Below are 19847 nucleotides of genomic sequence, written 5' to 3'. Positions count from 1 at the left end.
TCCGTGCATCCTGTAACAAGGATCTGCCATTTATTCAGACATTATCACCGACCCACCAAGCAGCTACAGCTCCCTCTTCAGTGTCACTCACTGGCTTTCACTGCAGGAAAGTTAAATGACAGCCAAACTCTTTTATGAATTATTCTGCTTTTTATTTCAAAGCACTCACTCCTTTCTTTTCTTTAAAAGCATGGATTTGGTTCCATTGTGTGGTCTTGTTTCTTGTAGTTCATTAGTTTTACCAATTCCACAAAGTGAAATTTTCAGGTAGATAATGGTAAAAAATGGTGATAAAGAAAAGCTGTTGTATGACTTACGCCTGGATTCTGCCTTTGTTCAGTAACTGAGTGGTTGGTGTGTATGTCTGGGAGAGCAGAGGAAATCCTGCTCTCTACGGTTGGGTTGTGGTGCGTTCAGGATGTCCAGTGTTGTCAGGATGAAGGGGGCTGGGTTCATCAGTGTAACTCGCTTGGGAGCTTTCCTGCTTCACACTGCAGGGTCTGCACCTCCAGCTTGATTAACAACCTGCCCACCATTATTCTGGACTTAGAGTGTCAGCTAAATTAGCCTCTTCCCCCACTACTCCCCCTCACCTCTTGCCTCACTTTAACTTCTTAGTAACATGCAAAGACTTCCAACACTTTGTCAAAGCAGTGATTACTTTCTTTAAGGATCTGGTAATACTCAACCTTTTTAAAATCATTTGTCCAACAGTTATTGTTTTTCATTTAGGTGACCTGTCCAGGTTATGCACTGCATAGCCTGTTGGAGATAGGCACTGGCCTAGAAAATGGATGGATGGATGGTAGATGGATGGATGGAAGGATAGATGTTGGATAGATGGATCTATGCCGGATGGATGGATGGATGGATGATGGATGAATGAATGGATAAATGTGGATGGACTGATGGATGGATGGATAAATGTTGGATGGACAGATGGATGGATGGATGGATGGATGCTGAATGGATGGATGGATGGATAAAAGTTGGATGGACAGATGGATAAAAGTTGGATGGACCGACGGATAGATGGATGGATGTTGGATGGATGGATGGATGTATGCTGGATGGATGGATGGATAAATGTTGGATGGATGGATGGATAAATGTTGGATTGACAGATGGATGGATGGATGGATGGATGGATGGATGCCGGATGGATGGATTGGTAAATGTTGGATGGATGGATGGATAAATGTTGGATTGACGGATGGATGGATGGATAAATGTTGGATTGACGGATGGATGGATGGATAAATGTTGGATTGACGGATGGATGGATGGATAAATGTTGGATTGACGGATGAATGGATGGATGCTGGATGGATGGATAAATGTTGGATGGACAGATGGATGGATGGATGCTGAATGGATGCATGGATGGATGGATGGATAAAAGTTGGATGGACCAACGGATGGTTGGAGGGATGTTGGATGGATGGACAGATGGATAAATGTTGGATGGATGGATGGATGGATGGATGGATGGATGGATAAAAGTTAGATGGACCAACGGATGGATGGATGTTGGATGGACGGATGGATGGATGGATGGATGGATGGATGGATGGATGGATGGATGGATGCTGGATGGATGGATGGATGGATGGATGGATGGATGATGGATGGATAAATGTTGGATTGACAGATGGATGGATAGTAAGATAAATAGATAGAGAAATGATGGAGGGATGGCTGGATGGAGGGATAGATGAATAGATAGATGATGGAGGGATGGGTAGTTTGATGGTTCTTATTGTAAATATCCGGTGTTTCAAAACTGCATAAGTGACCTTGAAAAATTAAGATACACTTTTTAGTATGCATTTGTTTTTATTGTAGTTTTACCCTCTTATTTTTCTTTTAATGTATCCTTTATTACCTTTGGACAAAGCTATAATGTTCATCACAGTATCACCAGGATAACGCACCAAACACTAAATACAGTAGCTGCAATATTTGCTTGATTTCTTTGCTTGATATCTTGCCAGATATTCATTCTTTACAGGCCCAAATTTATATTATACAACCAGTCGGATTTCCTTTCATAGCCCTCTGGGCTCTCATGTTATTTATGATTTACTGAAAACTCATGGACATTATAGGAAACATTATGATGGAAAATGTGAATAGTGAGTTTATCACAATGGAAATCAGGACTGCCTGAGTCAGACTTTAAAAAAATCTTACAGTAGGGAGAAGGCAAGGCACTGACTGCTAGTCACCTTACAGAGATTTCATTGTTGTTGGGTTTTTTAATGAAATCATGCCTTGCAAAAATAACACTGTTGGATTTTGAGAAAATTAAACAGAATAAACAATACAGTAAATGTATTATAGTTCATTTTAATATGAGGTTGTAGCTAACCTGAAGTTCAGGAGCAACATAGAGCCATCTGGTAAATGTTTTAAACCAAACATGCATCAAATCGTACCCACTAATGTGTATGTTTACCTGGAATTTGCATGAGAAAAACATTCTGGTGGATGGGGTCCCAAAAAACCCTTCCCAGGGGACTTCATTCTTGTAAATCTGACCCTAGCGATTGTAAATAATGTTGCATCTGAATGCTTTTCTAAGCATTCAGATGCTTAGAAAAGCATTCTCTCCCTCTCAAAAAAAAAAAAAAAAAATTGGTAACAAAGATAATGAAAGAGAAATAATGAATTCAACCAAGTTTATAATCAACAAGTTTGACTACTTGTCAGATTGCATCCTGTACCAAAGTTCTTTGACCTGCATCTTAAATATTTAGTGTTGCAAACAAGGTAAGGTGCAAAGAAGTCACTTCAGAATATTTACCATACTCTGCATAGTAATGGACACATGCTCTGGTTGCTCATCTGTTCTGAACCACAGGAGAATCAGTGGCCCAAGGCTGTGCCTCAGGCTAAATCCACAGCAAACAGAGCACTCTGTTTATTATTCCACAGCAGCGGTTTTAATGCAGGCCTCCCCTGTACACAGCCACACGCTCACAGCTGGCACCTCACACACAATACCAGTCCGCAGGCTTCTTTCTCTCCTCGTTGCTGTTTTATGTTGGGGTGAGGGCTGGGAGGGGGGGTTCCAGCGTTTCCCTTGCTCCACATCCCAAGTTCTCATTAAACCTGCCATAATTGGATTGGGCGTAACAGACATATGGAAATTGCGGTGCCGTTCATCATTAGGGTTTTAATTGCGCCCATTTCGGCCTCTGCGTTTCTGCCTCTAAATAAGTCATAGGTGTTCACAGGGCTTGTTACTGAAAGTCAGGTTGGTTCAACCAAACACCCTGATGTCTGGGAGGATGAGAAGATTCCTCCCTTCACGTCTCATCACCTGTTTTATTCTTTTTCTTTTCTTTGTCCAGCTTTGAAAACTATGTCTATTTCCTAGGTGGATTTCATCTATTTTTAACGTAACTTTTGTTTTGATGACAGTATACTTAAAAGTTTGGCGTTGATGGGAAGAAAACAAATTAATCATTAACATGGCATGTAGTGTTTTCACACACTGTGAAATATTGAATATTGAAAACTGCTTTCATCTTATATTGGTGTTTTATTGAAAATCCATTATTCTCAAAATTCCATTCAAAAATCCATCTTTCCAAACCAGATTTGAGCCATTATCATTTGGCCTTTTTTAAATGACACTCACAAATAAACCTTTTGTTTTTGTTTTCAGGACTATGGACGTTCTTATCAGCCTCAACAGTGGAAAAACTTTCATCTCTAATGCCTTCACCATCACTGCATCTTCATGTGTGAGTCTGGATCATTTTTAGTCCAACCAATATAAAAATTATTTACGTACCAAAAAAATCCCCAAAACATCTTGAAAGTGCAAGAAGAATAGTAAAGGAGATACAATTTAATCTCCTCCTGGTCAGTAGGTGGCGCACTCGTGCTCACTAGCTCTTATTCATATTTTCATTGTACTGTTTGCGAGCAGGTTGCCAGGTCTGACAAAGCTAATAATAATCTTTGGCTGGCATTAGGAAACATTTAACTTACCTGTTGAGAAGGGACGTCGCAACTGCTGCATGGCTTCTGAGCCCCTTTGCCTCCTTAAAGGGGAACGCCGTTTTTTACATTGGGACCTTGAATTTACGTTATTACATCATGTTCTACTCACCCATATGAGTTTTGTGTCATTTGGAGCTGTTCTGAAGATATTCCGTTACATCCAAGTAACGTCTTCCTATGAGCAACGACTTGAATGCACAAACTAAACTGTTCATAATTTATTCTTGATGGTACGCCAGGATTCATAACATGGAGGCGAATCACTGTTTATAATCAAAGCATCATAACCAGAGTAAATTTGTATACATTTTGGACCTTTCAAAATTCAGAAAACAAAAATTTGTATACATTTTTTTTGTAGTAAAAATAAACGTTCTGTGGATTAATAATTTTAATTATGAATGAAAAAGTTGTAGCTATAACCTTTCAGTATGCATCCCAATGTGATTTTATTCAGATTCCATTGCTGGATGGATAAGTTATACTATGACCAAGCCACTTATAAATGATTGTGTTAAGATGTGTTTAATTAGATCCACATACTACAGAATAAAAAAGTTTGAACAAATTTCAGCACATCTCTCTAAAAAACAGCTGTTGCAGTGTTTTGGAATACTTATCCTGTTTGATTTGTACTCTAGCTATATTTTTTCTGGTACAAATATTTACATTCAACTTGACTTTGTTTTTATTAGAATTGTTAAGTTAAGTACCAAGAAAGCAGCATATGTTTTTGCTGTTTAAACACACACACACCAACACAAATTTTGGTCAATCATTTTTTTTCATTGTAGAAACGTTTATGTCCCTTAAAGGAATAGTACACCCAAAACATGATTAGCCTTCATTTTCTACTCACCCCCATGCTGAACAACACTCTGGAGTACTTTTTTGATATCTCAAATGCATCTGGAGATCTGGGAGGCTTCTTGCTGTCTGCTGACATTCAAATAATGGAGGTCTATGGCGCCCGAGACAGAAAGGTCCATAAAAGTCCACAAAAACGTGTCAATATTCCTCCATACTGCTCGTCCAATGTATTCCAAGTGTCCTGAGTGGGTAGCATCCAGAATTTACTCGAAACGAAGTCATTTGGAATGTTTTTAGAGCATAAACAGTAGTGCATAGGATTTCCTGAAAGCGCGCACATGCGCGTTCATGAGCCTACGGAAGCCGGCAGACCAATCCAGATGAAAGTGCGCATTCAGCGTCTGCTCTGCCAATAATGCAAGCGTAGAAGAAGAAATGTGTTGTTTACCTGTGCAAAGAAAGAAACAACGAAAGAAAAATGTCTGAGGACTTCAGTGTTGAGGAAGAGCATGAGTTCTTTGCCGAGCTGAATGCGCTGGTTTGGTCTGCCGGCTTCCGTAGCGTCGTGAACGCGCATGTGCGCGCTTTCAAGAAATCCTATACACTATAAAAACATTCTAAATGACTTCGTTTCGAGTAAATTCTGGATGCTACCCACTCAGGACACTTGGAATACATTGGACGAGCAGTATGGAGGAATATTGACACGTTTTTGTGGACTTTTATGGACCTTTCTGCCTCGGGCACAATAGACCTCCATTATTTGAATGTCAGCAGACAGCAAGAAGCCTCCCAGATCTCCAGATGCATTTGAGATATCAAAAAAGTACTCCAGAGTGTTGTTCAGCATGGGGGTGAGTAGAAAATGAAGGCTAATCATGTTTTGGGTGTACTATTCCTTTAAAAGCAGATTTTAGTGATAGTGGGGGGTAATGCTTTAGCTACAGAATGTTACACTTAGTTCCACACACAAACTCTCTAGATGTGTTGAGGTAGACAACAAGGCTGGAGTGGAGCATTGGCTCAGCTGCTAATGCCAGATAATATGGTCTCCTTTAATAGATGGTACATTTGGTTCTAGCATTCAATTGTGTATCCTCTCCTTTCCATCCATCCTCTACAGCAGGGGTGGGCAATTCCAGTTCCTGAGGGCCGCTACCCTGCAACTTTTAGATCTGTCTTTGGTTCAGTACACCAGAATTAAATAATTAGATGATTGAGAGAACTCTGGAGGAAGTGACTGCATACTAAGGAGGTAACCAAGCCATTTAATTCAGGTCTGTGGAGCAAGGATGGATCTAAAAGTTGCAGGATACCGGCCCCCAGGAACTGGAATTGCCCACCCCTGCTCTACAGCATTCCTCCTACAATGTTTTCATATACCTGTTATTCCAAAAGATTTAAAACATAATTCACTGGACTTGGTTTCCAAGATGGAAGATGTTTTGCTTCCCATCCAGGAAGCTTTTTCAATTCAAAATTAGCGTTGAGTTTGAAGCTGACATTTTGAATTGAAAAATGACAATGCAGCTTAGCTATGATGTTGGAGAAGGGGGTGGAGGTGGGCTGAATTGGGGTTATCTGAGGCAAAATCAGACACGGCGCAACCACTGCTTGCACTGGCTGGGTAGCAGGTGGAGTCGTGAACCTGAAAACCTTTTAAAATGAACTCTGGATGCTGATTGGGCTTCGTGAAGGTTTGGTTTAAAGCTGATTGGTTTGTGTCAGAGGCAGGTGATCCTCTGATAATCAGGGCAGGTAGTTTAGTTTTTTTAGTTGAACTTCCTCCTAGGCTTCATTAATTTCAGTTTGGTTTATTAATGTTTCCCTTTCTCTGATATAAATGTAAATTTTTTATCTTGATTTCTTTTCTCCCTAATAATATGTATTTTGTCGTATTACATGTCAAGTTCTGTATTTTGACAATATGTTTTTTTGTCTTTTTCTCTTTCAGTCAGATGGTTCAATTGTTATTATAGTCATCCTGGTGTTGCTGGCGCTTGTGGCTCTAGCCCTGATGTGGTGGTTCTGGCCTCTCTGCTGCACAGTGGTGAGTCTGCTCCTAACCAATGCTCTCATTGGTTTACCACTGTGGTTTATTTATGCACACAGAATGATAGTAAGTCTGTTTTGATCACATACTAATAAACCAGCTAAAAACAGGAATTTCTGTTTCACGTTGAAAATAAATTTCCTTCATAGTTACTTAATCTATTTAAAGCAATAACAGATGTGAGGAAACTTCCAGAGGCTCTTTTTTATCTTAACACCTACAAACTTCCTCTATAATTTAGTCAATTCCTTATTATACGAAAGCACATAAATAGTTAAATACATGTTAAGTACTTTGGTCTTGTGGCTGTAAACCATAACCAAACTAAAAACGTTAAGTAGGAGAGTTAAGGTTAAACTAATGCGAGCTGTTTGATTAGGTGCATCTTCTGTATGGTTTATTGCAATATTCTGCAGCATTAGGTTGTATATCTGCTCAGCCTTTTACCTCGTGCAACCGCAATGGTTTAGCAGCCTCAGAAAAGAAGTGAAGAAACCACATCCTGTATATCACTTGATGGTGGCTGTTTCACCAAGCACGCCTTTTCTGCTCTGATAAATTTACTTTATGCAAACAGACAGAAAAATAAACCAAGGCATGGATTAGAACGTATAACATTCGAGTGGCGGTTGCTGAAGTTTCTGTTTATACAATCCCACACTGGTTCTTCCCAGGGGCAGACGTGATTAATAGTAATACCAGAGATTTTTAATTGTGTAATCCAGTTAAATCTGTTCCTGTTCCAGTAAAAACTCAAATTTCCTGATCTTATCAGTACATTTGAATTTTAGCAACTCTTCCATTGGCTTTCACTTTGTTCTTTTATTATTATTTTTATTATTTAACAATACTAATGACATTTTTCTTTAAAAATTTTTAATATGGTAACTTCCAACCCGGTTAGTCACGTTTTACAACATAAGACCAAATAGTTACATTAGTTCAGATGTACAACACAATCACCCTACTGAGGAAAGTTAAGTTACTTTAGTTTCGTCCTCATATCCTCAAATAAGTATTAGAGCTTAAATGAAGATCAATTAAAACCTTGATTTTAGTTATAGTTTTGCTTACTTATTTTACTTATTTTACTTTATGACTATTCACTAAAGACAACATCCTAATTTATTTTTCTCCAAATTTGATTTCATAAATTGGTATCTAGAGCAGAGCTGCTGCTGCTCTTCCTCATTCAAGGAGCCAGCTGAGGGTTCTTAGACTTTGAACCAAAAGGATTCCCGGTTGGATCATGGTGGAATAGCTGGGAATGTTTAACTTAAAAGGAGACCTACAGTAAGAGGTGATCCTGAACCTGCTGGAAAGCCTATAAATCTCCTCATATTAGAGCTGGAGATGTCTTTGATAACAAAAACAAAAAGTTCTATTGCAAGAATTTAACTTTTCAGCCTTGCTTCTTAAATTTCATAAATTTGAAAGCTTTGACTCAGTCCTGTTAAAGGACTCTACAGTGACAGCAGAAAAAGAAAATTAGAGCAACTAGCCAGACTTGCTTATCAATTACTAATTTTAGAAAAATCTACATGATCTAGATCTTTATTGCCAAAATGAAAACCTGTGCGTTTAGTGAAGCTTACTGGAATGTCAACATTTGATCTGGTGTAAATGTTGCACAGTATCACAGCTCTGATTAGACCGGCTGAGAGAGGGTGTGTAAAAGGAAACTCTGGGAGGTCAAGGACACACCCCTGTGGTACAACAGAATAAAACTAATTTACCAAAGAGGAAGAACTGTGGAAAATTAAAGATAAAAGGTCTGTATTAAATGGTATATACCAAATATATTAAAAGGTTAAGCTTTCAGTAGCAATACATCAAACTAAAAGTGGGCTCTTTATTATAAGGTCATCTATTACCACAGCAGTAGCTGAGGAAAAGACATTTTTTGTTTATTTATAGGACCTTTAAGAAATAATGAACTTAGGAATTGAGCTTGGGCTTCTTCTTTTGTGAAAATCAGAATTTCTAATTGGACAGTTGTTTTCGTAGAACTGAATATTGTTTTGGGGCTGCACAGTGAAGCAGTGGGTAGCACTGCTGCCTTGCAGCAAGAAGGTTCCGGTTTCGATTTGCAGCCTGGGCTCTTTCTGCAAGGAGTTTGCATATTCTCCCTGAGCATGCATGGTTTCTCTCCGGTTACTCCGGCTTCCTCCCACAGTCCAATAACATGACTGTTAGGTTAATTGGCTTCTCTAAATTCTCATTAGGTGTGAGTGTGTGCAAGAATGGTTGTTTGTCCTGTTTGTCCCTGTGTTGCTCTGTGATAGACTGGTGACCTGTCCAGGGATAAGCGTGACGAAAAATTGAATGGATAGGATATTGTTTCCTTTAAATAGTTTTAACCTGAAATTTAACATGCAAAACTAAAGGCTGCTTTTTCTATAGGTCAGCCTGGTTCTAACTGCGGATATAACAGTGCTGGTTAAAGAAAAATTATGACTTCCCTTGAATGGGGGTTAAAAAGGCTGTAAAAGAAAACTACACTATGCCAGATGCTAGGTCCCATGGGGACATATTGTTTGTTTAGTCCTAAGCATTCATTAAAACTACTGTTTTAAAATCCCTCTCCCTGCCTGCGCCCCTTTATAAAACAATTCTTACCCACTTAACCAATTATATAAATCCACAACAGATTATCGTTTGGGGCTATGAGAGAGAGGCTACAGATGGTGTGCACCATCTCTCTCTCCGAGGCTTTTTCTGCTGAGACCTGATGAAGGCAATTTTAGCCCCACACAGCCTGCCCCATCACTCACCTCACTCACCCCTGAAATGATAGACGTCACCTGGCTTTGTGGACCTGAAGGGATCCCATCCAGGATGAGATGGAAGCATATTTTGGAAAACCAACAAAGGCATTAAAATGTAAACCCCCTGCAGCATGTCTGGCCGTGGACGTGTTTGTCTTGGTGGAGAGAGCTGCTGTTGCCTTCCATCGAGGGACGCGGCAGAAGAGGAGGGCCATGTGTGGCTTGTTAATATTTAAACCCCCAGTCTGCCAGGCTTCAGCAGTCGGGATGAGGCGATGAGGCCACGCGCGCACACACAAACTTCTCTCCCACAATCCCACTCTTCCTGTGCCTCTATCTGCATGGCCTGATGCCAGACGAGAGGTCAGACAAGCTGTGGAGTGGTAATTTCTTTGTTTATCATTTGTTTGGAAATTAAGCCCTGCACGGCATGGCCTTTGTTTAAATCAAAGGATTGGAGATGGAATTTTGAAATGCAAGAGAATTTATCTAAATTACCAAAGAATTGCTCCAAATTTGGAAACCTTTTCAACTCATTTGGAGCCTTATATGTTGATCATTTCTAAATACTCTGTGGTCTTTTATTTAATAAGCTGTATGTTATGTCAGCACAGTAATGAAAACCTATGTTTCTTTGATTTAGTCTAAATAATTTTTCAATATGGTGCCTGCCACCGATTCATCAAAATAACCCTCCTGAAGCAGCTTCACACAACATCGTTTGAGCTTAGGTTTGGGAGCAAGCAGATTTTTGAGCCCAGTTGGAAGTTCCCAGAGACAGCCATATGTGGACAGTACCCTGAGTGCTTCTGATCGGTCTGATTCCCCGCGGTGCGGATGCTGTGGTGGCGAGCCGCTGGGGCTGGTGTCAGATGGCTAAGCATCCCACGGTTTAGTTTTTAATTACGCCACCGTGCTGCAGAGAGCTCACATCTGTCCGTCAGGTTGCTGGGAAAAGAGCAGCAGAGCTCCGCCGTTTGTGTAATGCTTTATTTAGCCCACAACATGTGCAGGAAATCTGCTGCATAATTACTTAATAAAAAGAGATAATCCCGTCACCGTAAGGTGTGGCTGGAATGCTGTTAATCAGCGTATGGAGAGGTCATCTGTAGACCTCTGCAGGATTTGTGTGCAGCCAGTTGTGTGTCAAAGAGAAATTAATTAACCCTAATTGATAGTTTTTCATTATTCTAATGACAACACTGCGGCACCGACGGTGCAGGGGATACCGACGATATCTCCGAGCTTAGCCAGGAACGTAACAGCTGTTCAGATCTATGATAGGCCATAATTACATTGCTCCCTTTTCCCTCCAAAACCACTTTAGCAAATGCAAAACCATCTCTGACTTTACTATCTGTCTCTGATGACTAATGAGCCAGACGGTGCTCTCTCACCTTAAGCTGAGATGTGCGCTCAGTAATTATTGTGTTTGGTGCTAAAGTCCATAACTGTGTAAAAATGGAGCAATGCATGGAGATTTCTTTACAGCGGTGTCTGGGTGGAAAACTGGATATAAATGACCTTTGCTTACTTGCTAATGAGCCTTTTGTAAATACTTCCTTCTAATGATACCACTTCAAACACATTATGCTTCGGCTTTAGATTAAGTTTTATTAGCTCTAAAAGCAGTCCATATTTTATAACTTCCACCTAAAACACTGATTAGAGTTGTGAATAAATGAGGTTGGAGCTTATTTTCTGATATGGTCCTCCTTATCAAATGCAGATCTGAAAGGTGTGGAATGTTTGTATTTGCCTTCCCCTCCAATGAACTCTGAGGACATTAACTGTCCGTGCATCATGACACTGCCATCTCTATGTTTTACAGTTTAAATGCTGTGTTCAAGACTATGTGCAATGTTACAATGTTTGGCATCCTGATGGAAAACAAAAGAAGTTTAAAATCTTTGTTGCTTCAGACCATAACACCTTCTTCTCCCCGTTTGTGGCTTTTGGCATAATTGAAAGAAAGTTTTACATGGGTTTTCTTACTGCTTTATTATAAAGTCAAGTTTTTCAGTTTTCAGTCCCGATAGTTCAATCAGCAGATTCTCCCATTGAAACGGTGATCCACAGCTTTGATGGGATGAATGAATGACAACAGTGCCCTGTGGAAAAAAGTCACAACCATTGATTATTTTCTTCCTAAATTCTTTGCTGTGTTCCTTGGTCTTTGTGATGCTGTTTTTTTTGTACTTATGTTCTCTAACAAACCTCTAAACCAAGCAATAGGACAGCTGATGTTATGTCCAGATTTAATTACACACAGCTCCTGCCGCTCCAATCCTATAGCGATTCCTGGGCTGAGCGTCCTGGCTGATATCCTATACCAATCCGATTCAACTGTTGAATGAATTAACTTTATATCTTGCTATGTGAGCGAAGGCTTTAGTCCTGAGATAAACGTTCTTCAAAAAAGGTAACAAATTAACACATATATAAACGTAATTAATATAACATATTAATAAATAAGCCGCAAAAAGAAAGAAATTACAGTTCTATGTAATGTGCACAGGACTGGATCTCAGATTTCCGATCCAGGTATCAGATCTGTGCATCAAATGTTTTTTAAGGCTGTGTCAGTTTCCTTCCTAGCGTTTATTGAAAGGTAGGCTTTAGGTTTTTCTTTTCTGGCTTATGTGGCCTTTTTTTGACAGTTGATAAACAAGAAATGGGTGGAGGAAAAAGGAGCAAATGAAAAGTAGCAAAGGTTTACAGGTTGGGTTCGAATCTTGACCTAAAAACCTTTGGACCACACCCTCTAATCCATGGCTGATTTGAAATCCTTGTTTAAATTTTACAGTTTAAAAAGACAACTCGTTAACAGTTTAATCAGAGTTGTGGGTTTTGTCTGTTATGTAAAAAAAAAAAAAAAAAAACAGGAGGTCCCATCCTGTGTCTTTTTTACTGCCGTGTTACCTTTAAGTGAGTGCTGGCTTTGTTTTCAGCAACCGATGGACATCAGTATGTGAAACGTCTGAGTGACACCTGACAAATGTCACCGTCAGGCTCCTCTTTGCTTTGCCATGCATGTCTAAAAAACCCAGTCCAGGCATCTTGTCCCTGAGTGGAATCACATTGTGGACAACCTGCTCCTCAGGTGCCTTGTCAGTCCACGTTGTCACGGAGACCGCCTCCAGGCCGGTCACTCTGCTGTCAGTAAGCTGTGTCATGGAAATCTGTGTGTGGATGTGTTTTAGTAATTTTTTTTTCTTTTTGCCGCCACTCATTCCCTGCAGACAGCACTTGGATCTGCGCCCGCGCCTCCTTCTTCGCATCTCATTGGAGCTAATTAACTCCTTAGGACTTTATGATTGGGGGGATCGCTTCGGAGCGCTGAACCCCATCCAATTAATTAGGAGTTAAACAGGCTACAGAGCTCACCCCAAAGACTATCCTGTCAACAAGTTGATTTTCAGCTTTTCTTTATTTTGCACAGGGGGCCCCTGATGTTGGTTTACAAGCAGGATCCTTGTAATCAGTAGTCAGCTGGGCGATAGGGCAGCAGTCGTTGCTTGTGAGGCTGGCAGCGATGGTGTCGCCATCGTGAGTTGAGCTCAGGGATGTCTCTGTTAGGCTGTGTCACCTGTCACGAACCGACCCTGTCAGCCTCGTCTGTCTTGATAAGGTTTGAGCGCATGTCCTCCTGCTGACCAGCTTTTGTTTTTTTTTGTTTTTCTGTTTATTCAGGTCATCAAAGACCCACCGCCGCCTCCTCCACCTTCTCGCCCCCCTCCACCTGTGAGTATGTCACTGCTGTGTTGTTGCAATCAGACAACAACACAATGTCAGCAATGCAGATTAGGTTCCTCTGAGCTGCATATATCAATTATTTTTTATTAGAAAACAGGCCACTTTGTTAAATTATCTTTATTATTTTGTGAGGATGAGCAGATTGAAAGGAATGGTAAAAAACAAATCTGTCATTTCATCTTGAGTGAGAATAAAATTTTATTTAGCAGGACTTAGAAAAGAAAACAAATTTTATTCATTTCTAATTTTTAAGATCATTTCTTTTGAGCAACAGCAGTGAAAATAAATGTATATATAAAATATATGTTTAATACATTGGAATAAACTGATAAAAATTAAAGATAACAAAAAATTTAATAAAAGGTTCACTAAATGCATTTGGTGGTTAATGTTCATTTTAATAGGGCATTTTTAAAATTCTAAATAAGGAAAAGGCATTGATAAACTGGCTACTTGCCTTTACTCTCCATTACTCACAATCAAAGCAATATTTACACCAATAAAAACAATGTGTGACCAGGAAGAGAAAATATGTTAAAAATATAATTTGATTGCCTTGTACAGTATGGTATGGTAGAGGATAGATAATGATATGGGACCGTCTTTTTCACAGACCCAAAGAATGTTGCTATTAAATTACATAATGACATTTTGAAACATCTGGTATTTTAAAATTCAAAAATCTGGTAGGTTCTGTCAAAAAAAAAAAAAAAAAAATGGGTCAACATTGGGTCTCTCTGCAGGTGATTTGTTGATCATCTTTTATCAACTCAAGAGATAAAAGGTAGAGGTTATTAAGTGGTAACAGCTAAAAACAAACATGAAAATAAAGTCCTAATATCTAATGGGGTTCCCATCTGTACACTAGTTTAAAGGTGGATTTTTCCAAACTCGGCAGTTTTACAATATATTACTGCGATAAAAGATTAATTTATTGTGATGCCTTTGCTAATTGTTAGCTGAAGTGCAAACATTTCAGAGGCAAAATTAGGAATATTTTTTAGACCAATTTTTAATATGAGGCTTTTGCAGTTACCTGAACCATGCTGACTGAATGCATGGTGGGAAAAAAACATCTTAAGTGTGTCTTCCTTCCTGGTGAACTGAAACAATAATGATGAATATCTTCTACTTCCTTCTTATTGTCATACAGCTGCAGCTGTTCTTATTAATAATGTCATTTAGAGAAACATGTTTCCCACATTCTTCTCCCAGGAACCTGAGCCCCTGCCAAAGAAGAAGTGGCCGACGGTGGACGCCTCGTACTATGGAGGAAGAGGAGCTGGAGGAATCAAACGCATGGAGGTCAGACCCGAAACGTCATCCTAAAACTGCTTTTTGTTCGTTTATTTTTTTCTGTTTTACAGCAGAGAGGCTTAAACATGTTTTATGAATAAGGAAATAAGATTGTTCAAAGATCATCCGGATGAGGTCATGGCTCTTATCTGACGGGTCTAGTCCTGATTCCCCCGGAAACCTGCTGACGTTGACTCTTTTCCGTGTTGTTGGAAGTTGGTTGAGTTAGAGGAAAGCAGCGGGCTGGCCTTCCCCGCTGCTGTCCTCGTCATTCTGCCGATGCTTCTGACATGACAGGCCCTGCTATCTCGTCCTGATTGGATCAAGTCGCTGCTCAGTTGGAAGATTGAGTGCTGCTGTCAACTTGACACGTCCACCTCGCTGACTCCATGCTTCCCCCTTCCTGAGCTGAAGGGTAGATGTGTTAATTTCTTAATCCTTCTGGTAAAATCCAGGTCTTCTGCCTTGAAAGTTCATCCTCTACTGTTTCTCAGCCCATTGGATCATTGTGGCATTCTCCAGGTTTGCCATAATCCTCTGGGATCAGTTATCTCCTGACTGTGGTTTTGTGAGTGTCACTGAGCTACAGGGTTGGGTATCATCCTCTGCTTTGCATGTTTAGCAGCCTAATTCACGCAGACAGCCTCCTATCCACAATCATGTCCTCTGGAGGCTGGAAAAACAAGATTCTGTTAATATTTGCATCCACATTAAAGACACCATGCTGAGAGAACCTCCACCTCCACTCTGCATCTGCCTATATTTTAAATGATCGCTGAGACCCGACATGTGAATGCATCTTTTATTCATGACAGGGCTCTTTGTTTTCTTGAAGATGCACCAGGGCTGGGATGCACCCTGCAGATGATTCGGAGAAGCTGTTCTATATTGTCATGGCTTAACCTACAGCTTAGAAAATGTGTCACTAATTAATCACCTCTCCCTGTTCATGTGGCTGTGTTTTGTTTTTTTTTGTCTTCCTTGGAGCAGATGTGATGATTTCAATTAAAAAGCAGGACAGCTTGACTAACAAACAGACTCCCATCCACAGACTCACACAGTATGCACACCCACACACACACCCACCCACACACACACACACACACACACACACACACACACACACACACACACACACACACACACACACACACACACACACACACACACACACACACGTCTGACAGCAAATCAGAGGAAGAAGTTTTTTGGACCAGAGTTCTTAATGGTCTTAATGCTTTCTTGGGACTAATGAGGGAAAGTTGCGACAAAGTAGAGCTCATAAAGTGCATTTATTAAGTTGTCATCTTTCGGTAAGTTTATTTTGTAAAAATTCTAGAAGTTGTGGGTATGAATTAGGACAATGATGAGTTGCAGGGATATCAGCAAGACCTTAGATAAGCTACAACCACTAAAACTGCATGCTTCCCATCTATATGGTAAGGGTTGTAGGCCATCTCATCATCAATTTAATCTATATAGTAAGAACATTCACAACTCCAAATTATTTCAACCCTACAATGCTTGAGGAATTTGTAAATGACTCTAGTCCATTGCAATCTTATATTTCTCAGTTTGCACAGCATGACTGAGCTTAATGATGTTGCATCTGAAATAACTAAAAGACTTCTGGAGCATCCCGGTTTGGATAGATGAGGCAAAGTTAAGACCATTGGTCAATGTGAGGCCATCTGCCTGCCTGAAGCCTTATCTGCACAGCTGTGGTTGGAGCCTAGGATGGTTGGGTTTAAACAAACACAGATATCAATAAACTGAAGAGTTTACTAAAGTTCCTCCAGAACAGTGAAATAGGCTGGTAGCCATGCAGAAAGTCATGAAAGAGCTTCTTTCAACGAACAGAGGTAGTGTACTAAACTTAAAGCTGACGGGAAGAGCCATTTTACACTCTGGAATCCTCATTCAGGTTAGACTTTCATTAATAATCAGGTGTTGGTTCTGCCCAAACTGACAACTCGCTGTGAAAACAAATAGGTAAACATCCTGAGCTGCAACAGATGAACAGAAAGTGACTGAGGAGCTTAACTCCAAAACAGCAAAATATAAAAGAGAACTTAATGAAATGAGAAAAGGAGAGAGGGGACAAACCCTCAAATCCTTAGAGGGTCAGAAAGGATTTAACTTTCCCAGACATTACCTGATCTGATATGTATCCGTTTTAGCTCTCCTTTATATTTTCATCATTCCTATTTAGGTACGGTGGGGAGAAAAGGGCTCGACTGAAGAGGGGGCCAGACTGGAGAAGGCGAAAAATGCAAAAGTGTCCATACCAGAAAATGTGGATGAGCCGATGATTAAACGGCCAACTCCTAAACCAACTTCCAGCAACCGACAGTCTGAGAACAAATGGTACACTCCTATCAAGGTATGTGTTTCCCTCTTATCACATTATGCTCATTCTTATGAAAAAGAACTTCAATAGGAAAAGCTAGATACATTAAAAAAACTGGAAAAATCAATAAATTCTTCTTTTAACTGTTGTTATCCTTTTATCGTTTTGTTTTGTATTGACTTCACAGAGCTAATAGCTGCATTACCATTTATCTAATACTTAAAACTCATTCGTGTTTGAATTTCCAGAGGGCTGTTAGAAGTGTTCACTCTTGTCCTTTTGCCTTAAATGTTTCCTAAAAGTAACAATTATTTGGCCAAAATTCAACTAGTTTTTTCTGAAATGGGCTCTGATCAGCAATCAGCAGGTCAAGGGAGAAAGGATTTTCTCTTCCTTAAATGCAACAGAGCTTAGAACTCCCGCCTGTTTTGGTCTGTAAATGCATCACAAACAAATTGAATTTGAAAAACAATTCCTTATATGCGCTTCATTCATTCAGCTATATGTTAGGGAAATTTGCTTTGATGCTTTAGTCGCGACAATCTTATGTCGCTTTAAAAACCTGGAGCTCATTTGTTTCCTGCCTTATGTGCTGTTGTTTTGCCTAGGGATGCTTATATGGAAATATGGGCAGATATGTTATATTAATATTACTGTTATTTTTTCCATACCCACTGTAAAAATGACTACCACACAGGTTAAGAGGCCTCTTGTCTCCAGATAACTAACAATTATGGATGGCATCACTGGTACTGGGAAGACTACCCTTCCCAAAACACAAAAACTGTTATAAGAAAGAAAAAAAATGTTGGTTGATATTATCGGCCCAGTTTCTCTAATAGAACTGTTACTGATATGTTCAAACAAGAAGGCTAACATTAGCCAACAAAGAGGATGCAGATTTAAGCCTAAAATTGACTTCAAACTGAGTTTACTTCCAACCTATAGTATTAAATGAAAGATTCCCGTATATATTTTCAGTTAAATTCCTGTTCTCATATTTTCTCCTAAACCTTCTGTTTGTGCACCATCAGGGTCGCCTCGATGCTTTGTGGGCTTTGTTGCGTCGGCAGTATGACCGAGTCTCCCTAATGCGCCCAACATCTTCAGACCAGGTAAGACTGTGGAGAGAAAAAAAAAAAAACGTCCTGATTAAAACCTGGAAATTTTTTGTAACAATAACTGATAGATTTGATCATACAGCAGATATTGTGGTGGCAAACAGCAAAGTAAATCTGTTCCTCCTGAATAAATTAACCGTTTTAGAGATTTTATAGAGTACGTGTGCCACGGCTTGGCCGTTTTATATATTTTTTGCAAAAATAATGTTTTAATTTTTTTTTTTTTTTTATTGAGAGGATATCTTAAAGATATTTGAAATATCACACGCCATACCTCTTGATGCTTAAAAAGCTGAAGGTTTTTCCAACACATCAGTGGGATTTCTTGCTAAGCAATGGCTCTACTCTGGTTCATATTTGGTCTCCATAGTAACCAGCTGATTAACTGGGTGATGGTACCAGTAACCTCTTTGTTGTCTGTACAGATACATGTTAGATTCAAGCACTGTTAGTAATTTCAGCTGGATCCAAAGATGTGGGGGATCTTGTCCACAGTGGACAGCAAACTATGCACACATTCATTATCAAGTTTGTTACACAGGTATCATATTAGAATATAGATGGGAGGCTAACGGTTTCAATACCCAGTCTCCGGTTCTGAGCAAACAGCTTCATCTGCTTAAAGGCTTGCTCAGTAGTTTTGTTTTGCTTTTTCTGTGAAAGGCCGGTGCAGATGTCAGGTATGCATTCTCAAATCACATGTAGGGTGGCTATAGGTTTTATACCCTTATGCATTAATTATCTGTTTCCTAATATTTCTAATCAGCCCTTAAATGGAGATGTCTTGCTGAAAAACCTAGAAAAACTGAACGTGCAGCTTGTATATTTTATAAAGTTGCAGCCAATGTTTTCTAACTGAAGTTTCTCTTACACTCAGCCTGCTCTGATTCAGCAGGTTCATTTCTGACAAAGTTTCATGGACATAATAACCTTTATACACGGAGACATACTGTAAAATTCTTTTGCTTTTTGTAAGAATCTCATTGTTGCCTTATAAAGAACAGCCTTATGTAGCAATTGATATATATATATTTTATTTGCTTTCCATTTAAGTATTTATTAAGGGTTTTATCTATTTAAAGGCAGAATATTCTGTTCTCTGTGTGGTTTGAACAGATATATCTGTCCCTCTATGTGAATTGGTTTACAGTTGCAGACATGAGGAGTCATTGCTTTATTGTATTGCTGTGAATGGATTCACACAGCTGCCTCCAAGCAGAGGAAGCTTCTGTGTCATCTTGTGCATTGTGTTGTTTATAGCTCAGTGTGATGAAGTGAGCGGCGGATACAGCTGCAAAGCCTAACAGAAGGAAGCAGGACAGGGATGGCCTAATATGGTCAAACTCTTGGCTTCACTCGAGCAACAGAGGAGGAAATAAACTGAAACACAGAAAGCCAACGCCCCTCAGGTGGTTACAAGAACTGCCATCAAGTTAGAGTTAACCGGATGTTTTAATATGTTTTAGAAACTCTAATATGGTACACACTCTAACAAGCTAAACAGTCTGCTGTGGATGTAAATTTGCTCACATAAAACCAGGAATAGATGCTATGGAAAGGGAAATCTGATGATTCAGAAATAAATACTGCCAGTTTAAAAACAAACCAAAGAAAATCGTAACCTTGCAGTTTTTCCAGCATTTCTCTCATTATCTAACTCAGACTCTTTCAGACACGCA

General features: G+C 39.6%; 1 protein-coding gene across 1 annotated transcript in view; it reads left to right on the top strand.

Moving 5' to 3' along the window:
* Nucleotides 1-19847, top strand: part of antxr2a (ANTXR cell adhesion molecule 2a) — a 109013-nt gene that overhangs the window by 30229 nt on the left and 58937 nt on the right. The window contains exons 11-16 of the mRNA XM_038288140.1: nucleotides 3674-3752; nucleotides 6779-6874; nucleotides 13339-13389; nucleotides 14617-14706; nucleotides 16910-17080; nucleotides 18082-18162. Coding sequence (XP_038144068.1) covers nucleotides 3674-3752; nucleotides 6779-6874; nucleotides 13339-13389; nucleotides 14617-14706; nucleotides 16910-17080; nucleotides 18082-18162 — 568 coding nt within the window. The remainder of the gene's footprint in view (nucleotides 1-3673; nucleotides 3753-6778; nucleotides 6875-13338; nucleotides 13390-14616; nucleotides 14707-16909; nucleotides 17081-18081; nucleotides 18163-19847) is intronic.

This window comes from Cyprinodon tularosa, unplaced genomic scaffold (assembly GCF_016077235.1).
Source record: "Cyprinodon tularosa strain WSP-4 unplaced genomic scaffold, ASM1607723v1 ctg249, whole genome shotgun sequence".
NCBI classification, from domain to species: domain Eukaryota; kingdom Metazoa; phylum Chordata; class Actinopteri; order Cyprinodontiformes; family Cyprinodontidae; genus Cyprinodon; species Cyprinodon tularosa.
Note: the sequence above shows the minus strand (reverse complement) of the source record. Positions and strands in the feature narration are given on the sequence as shown.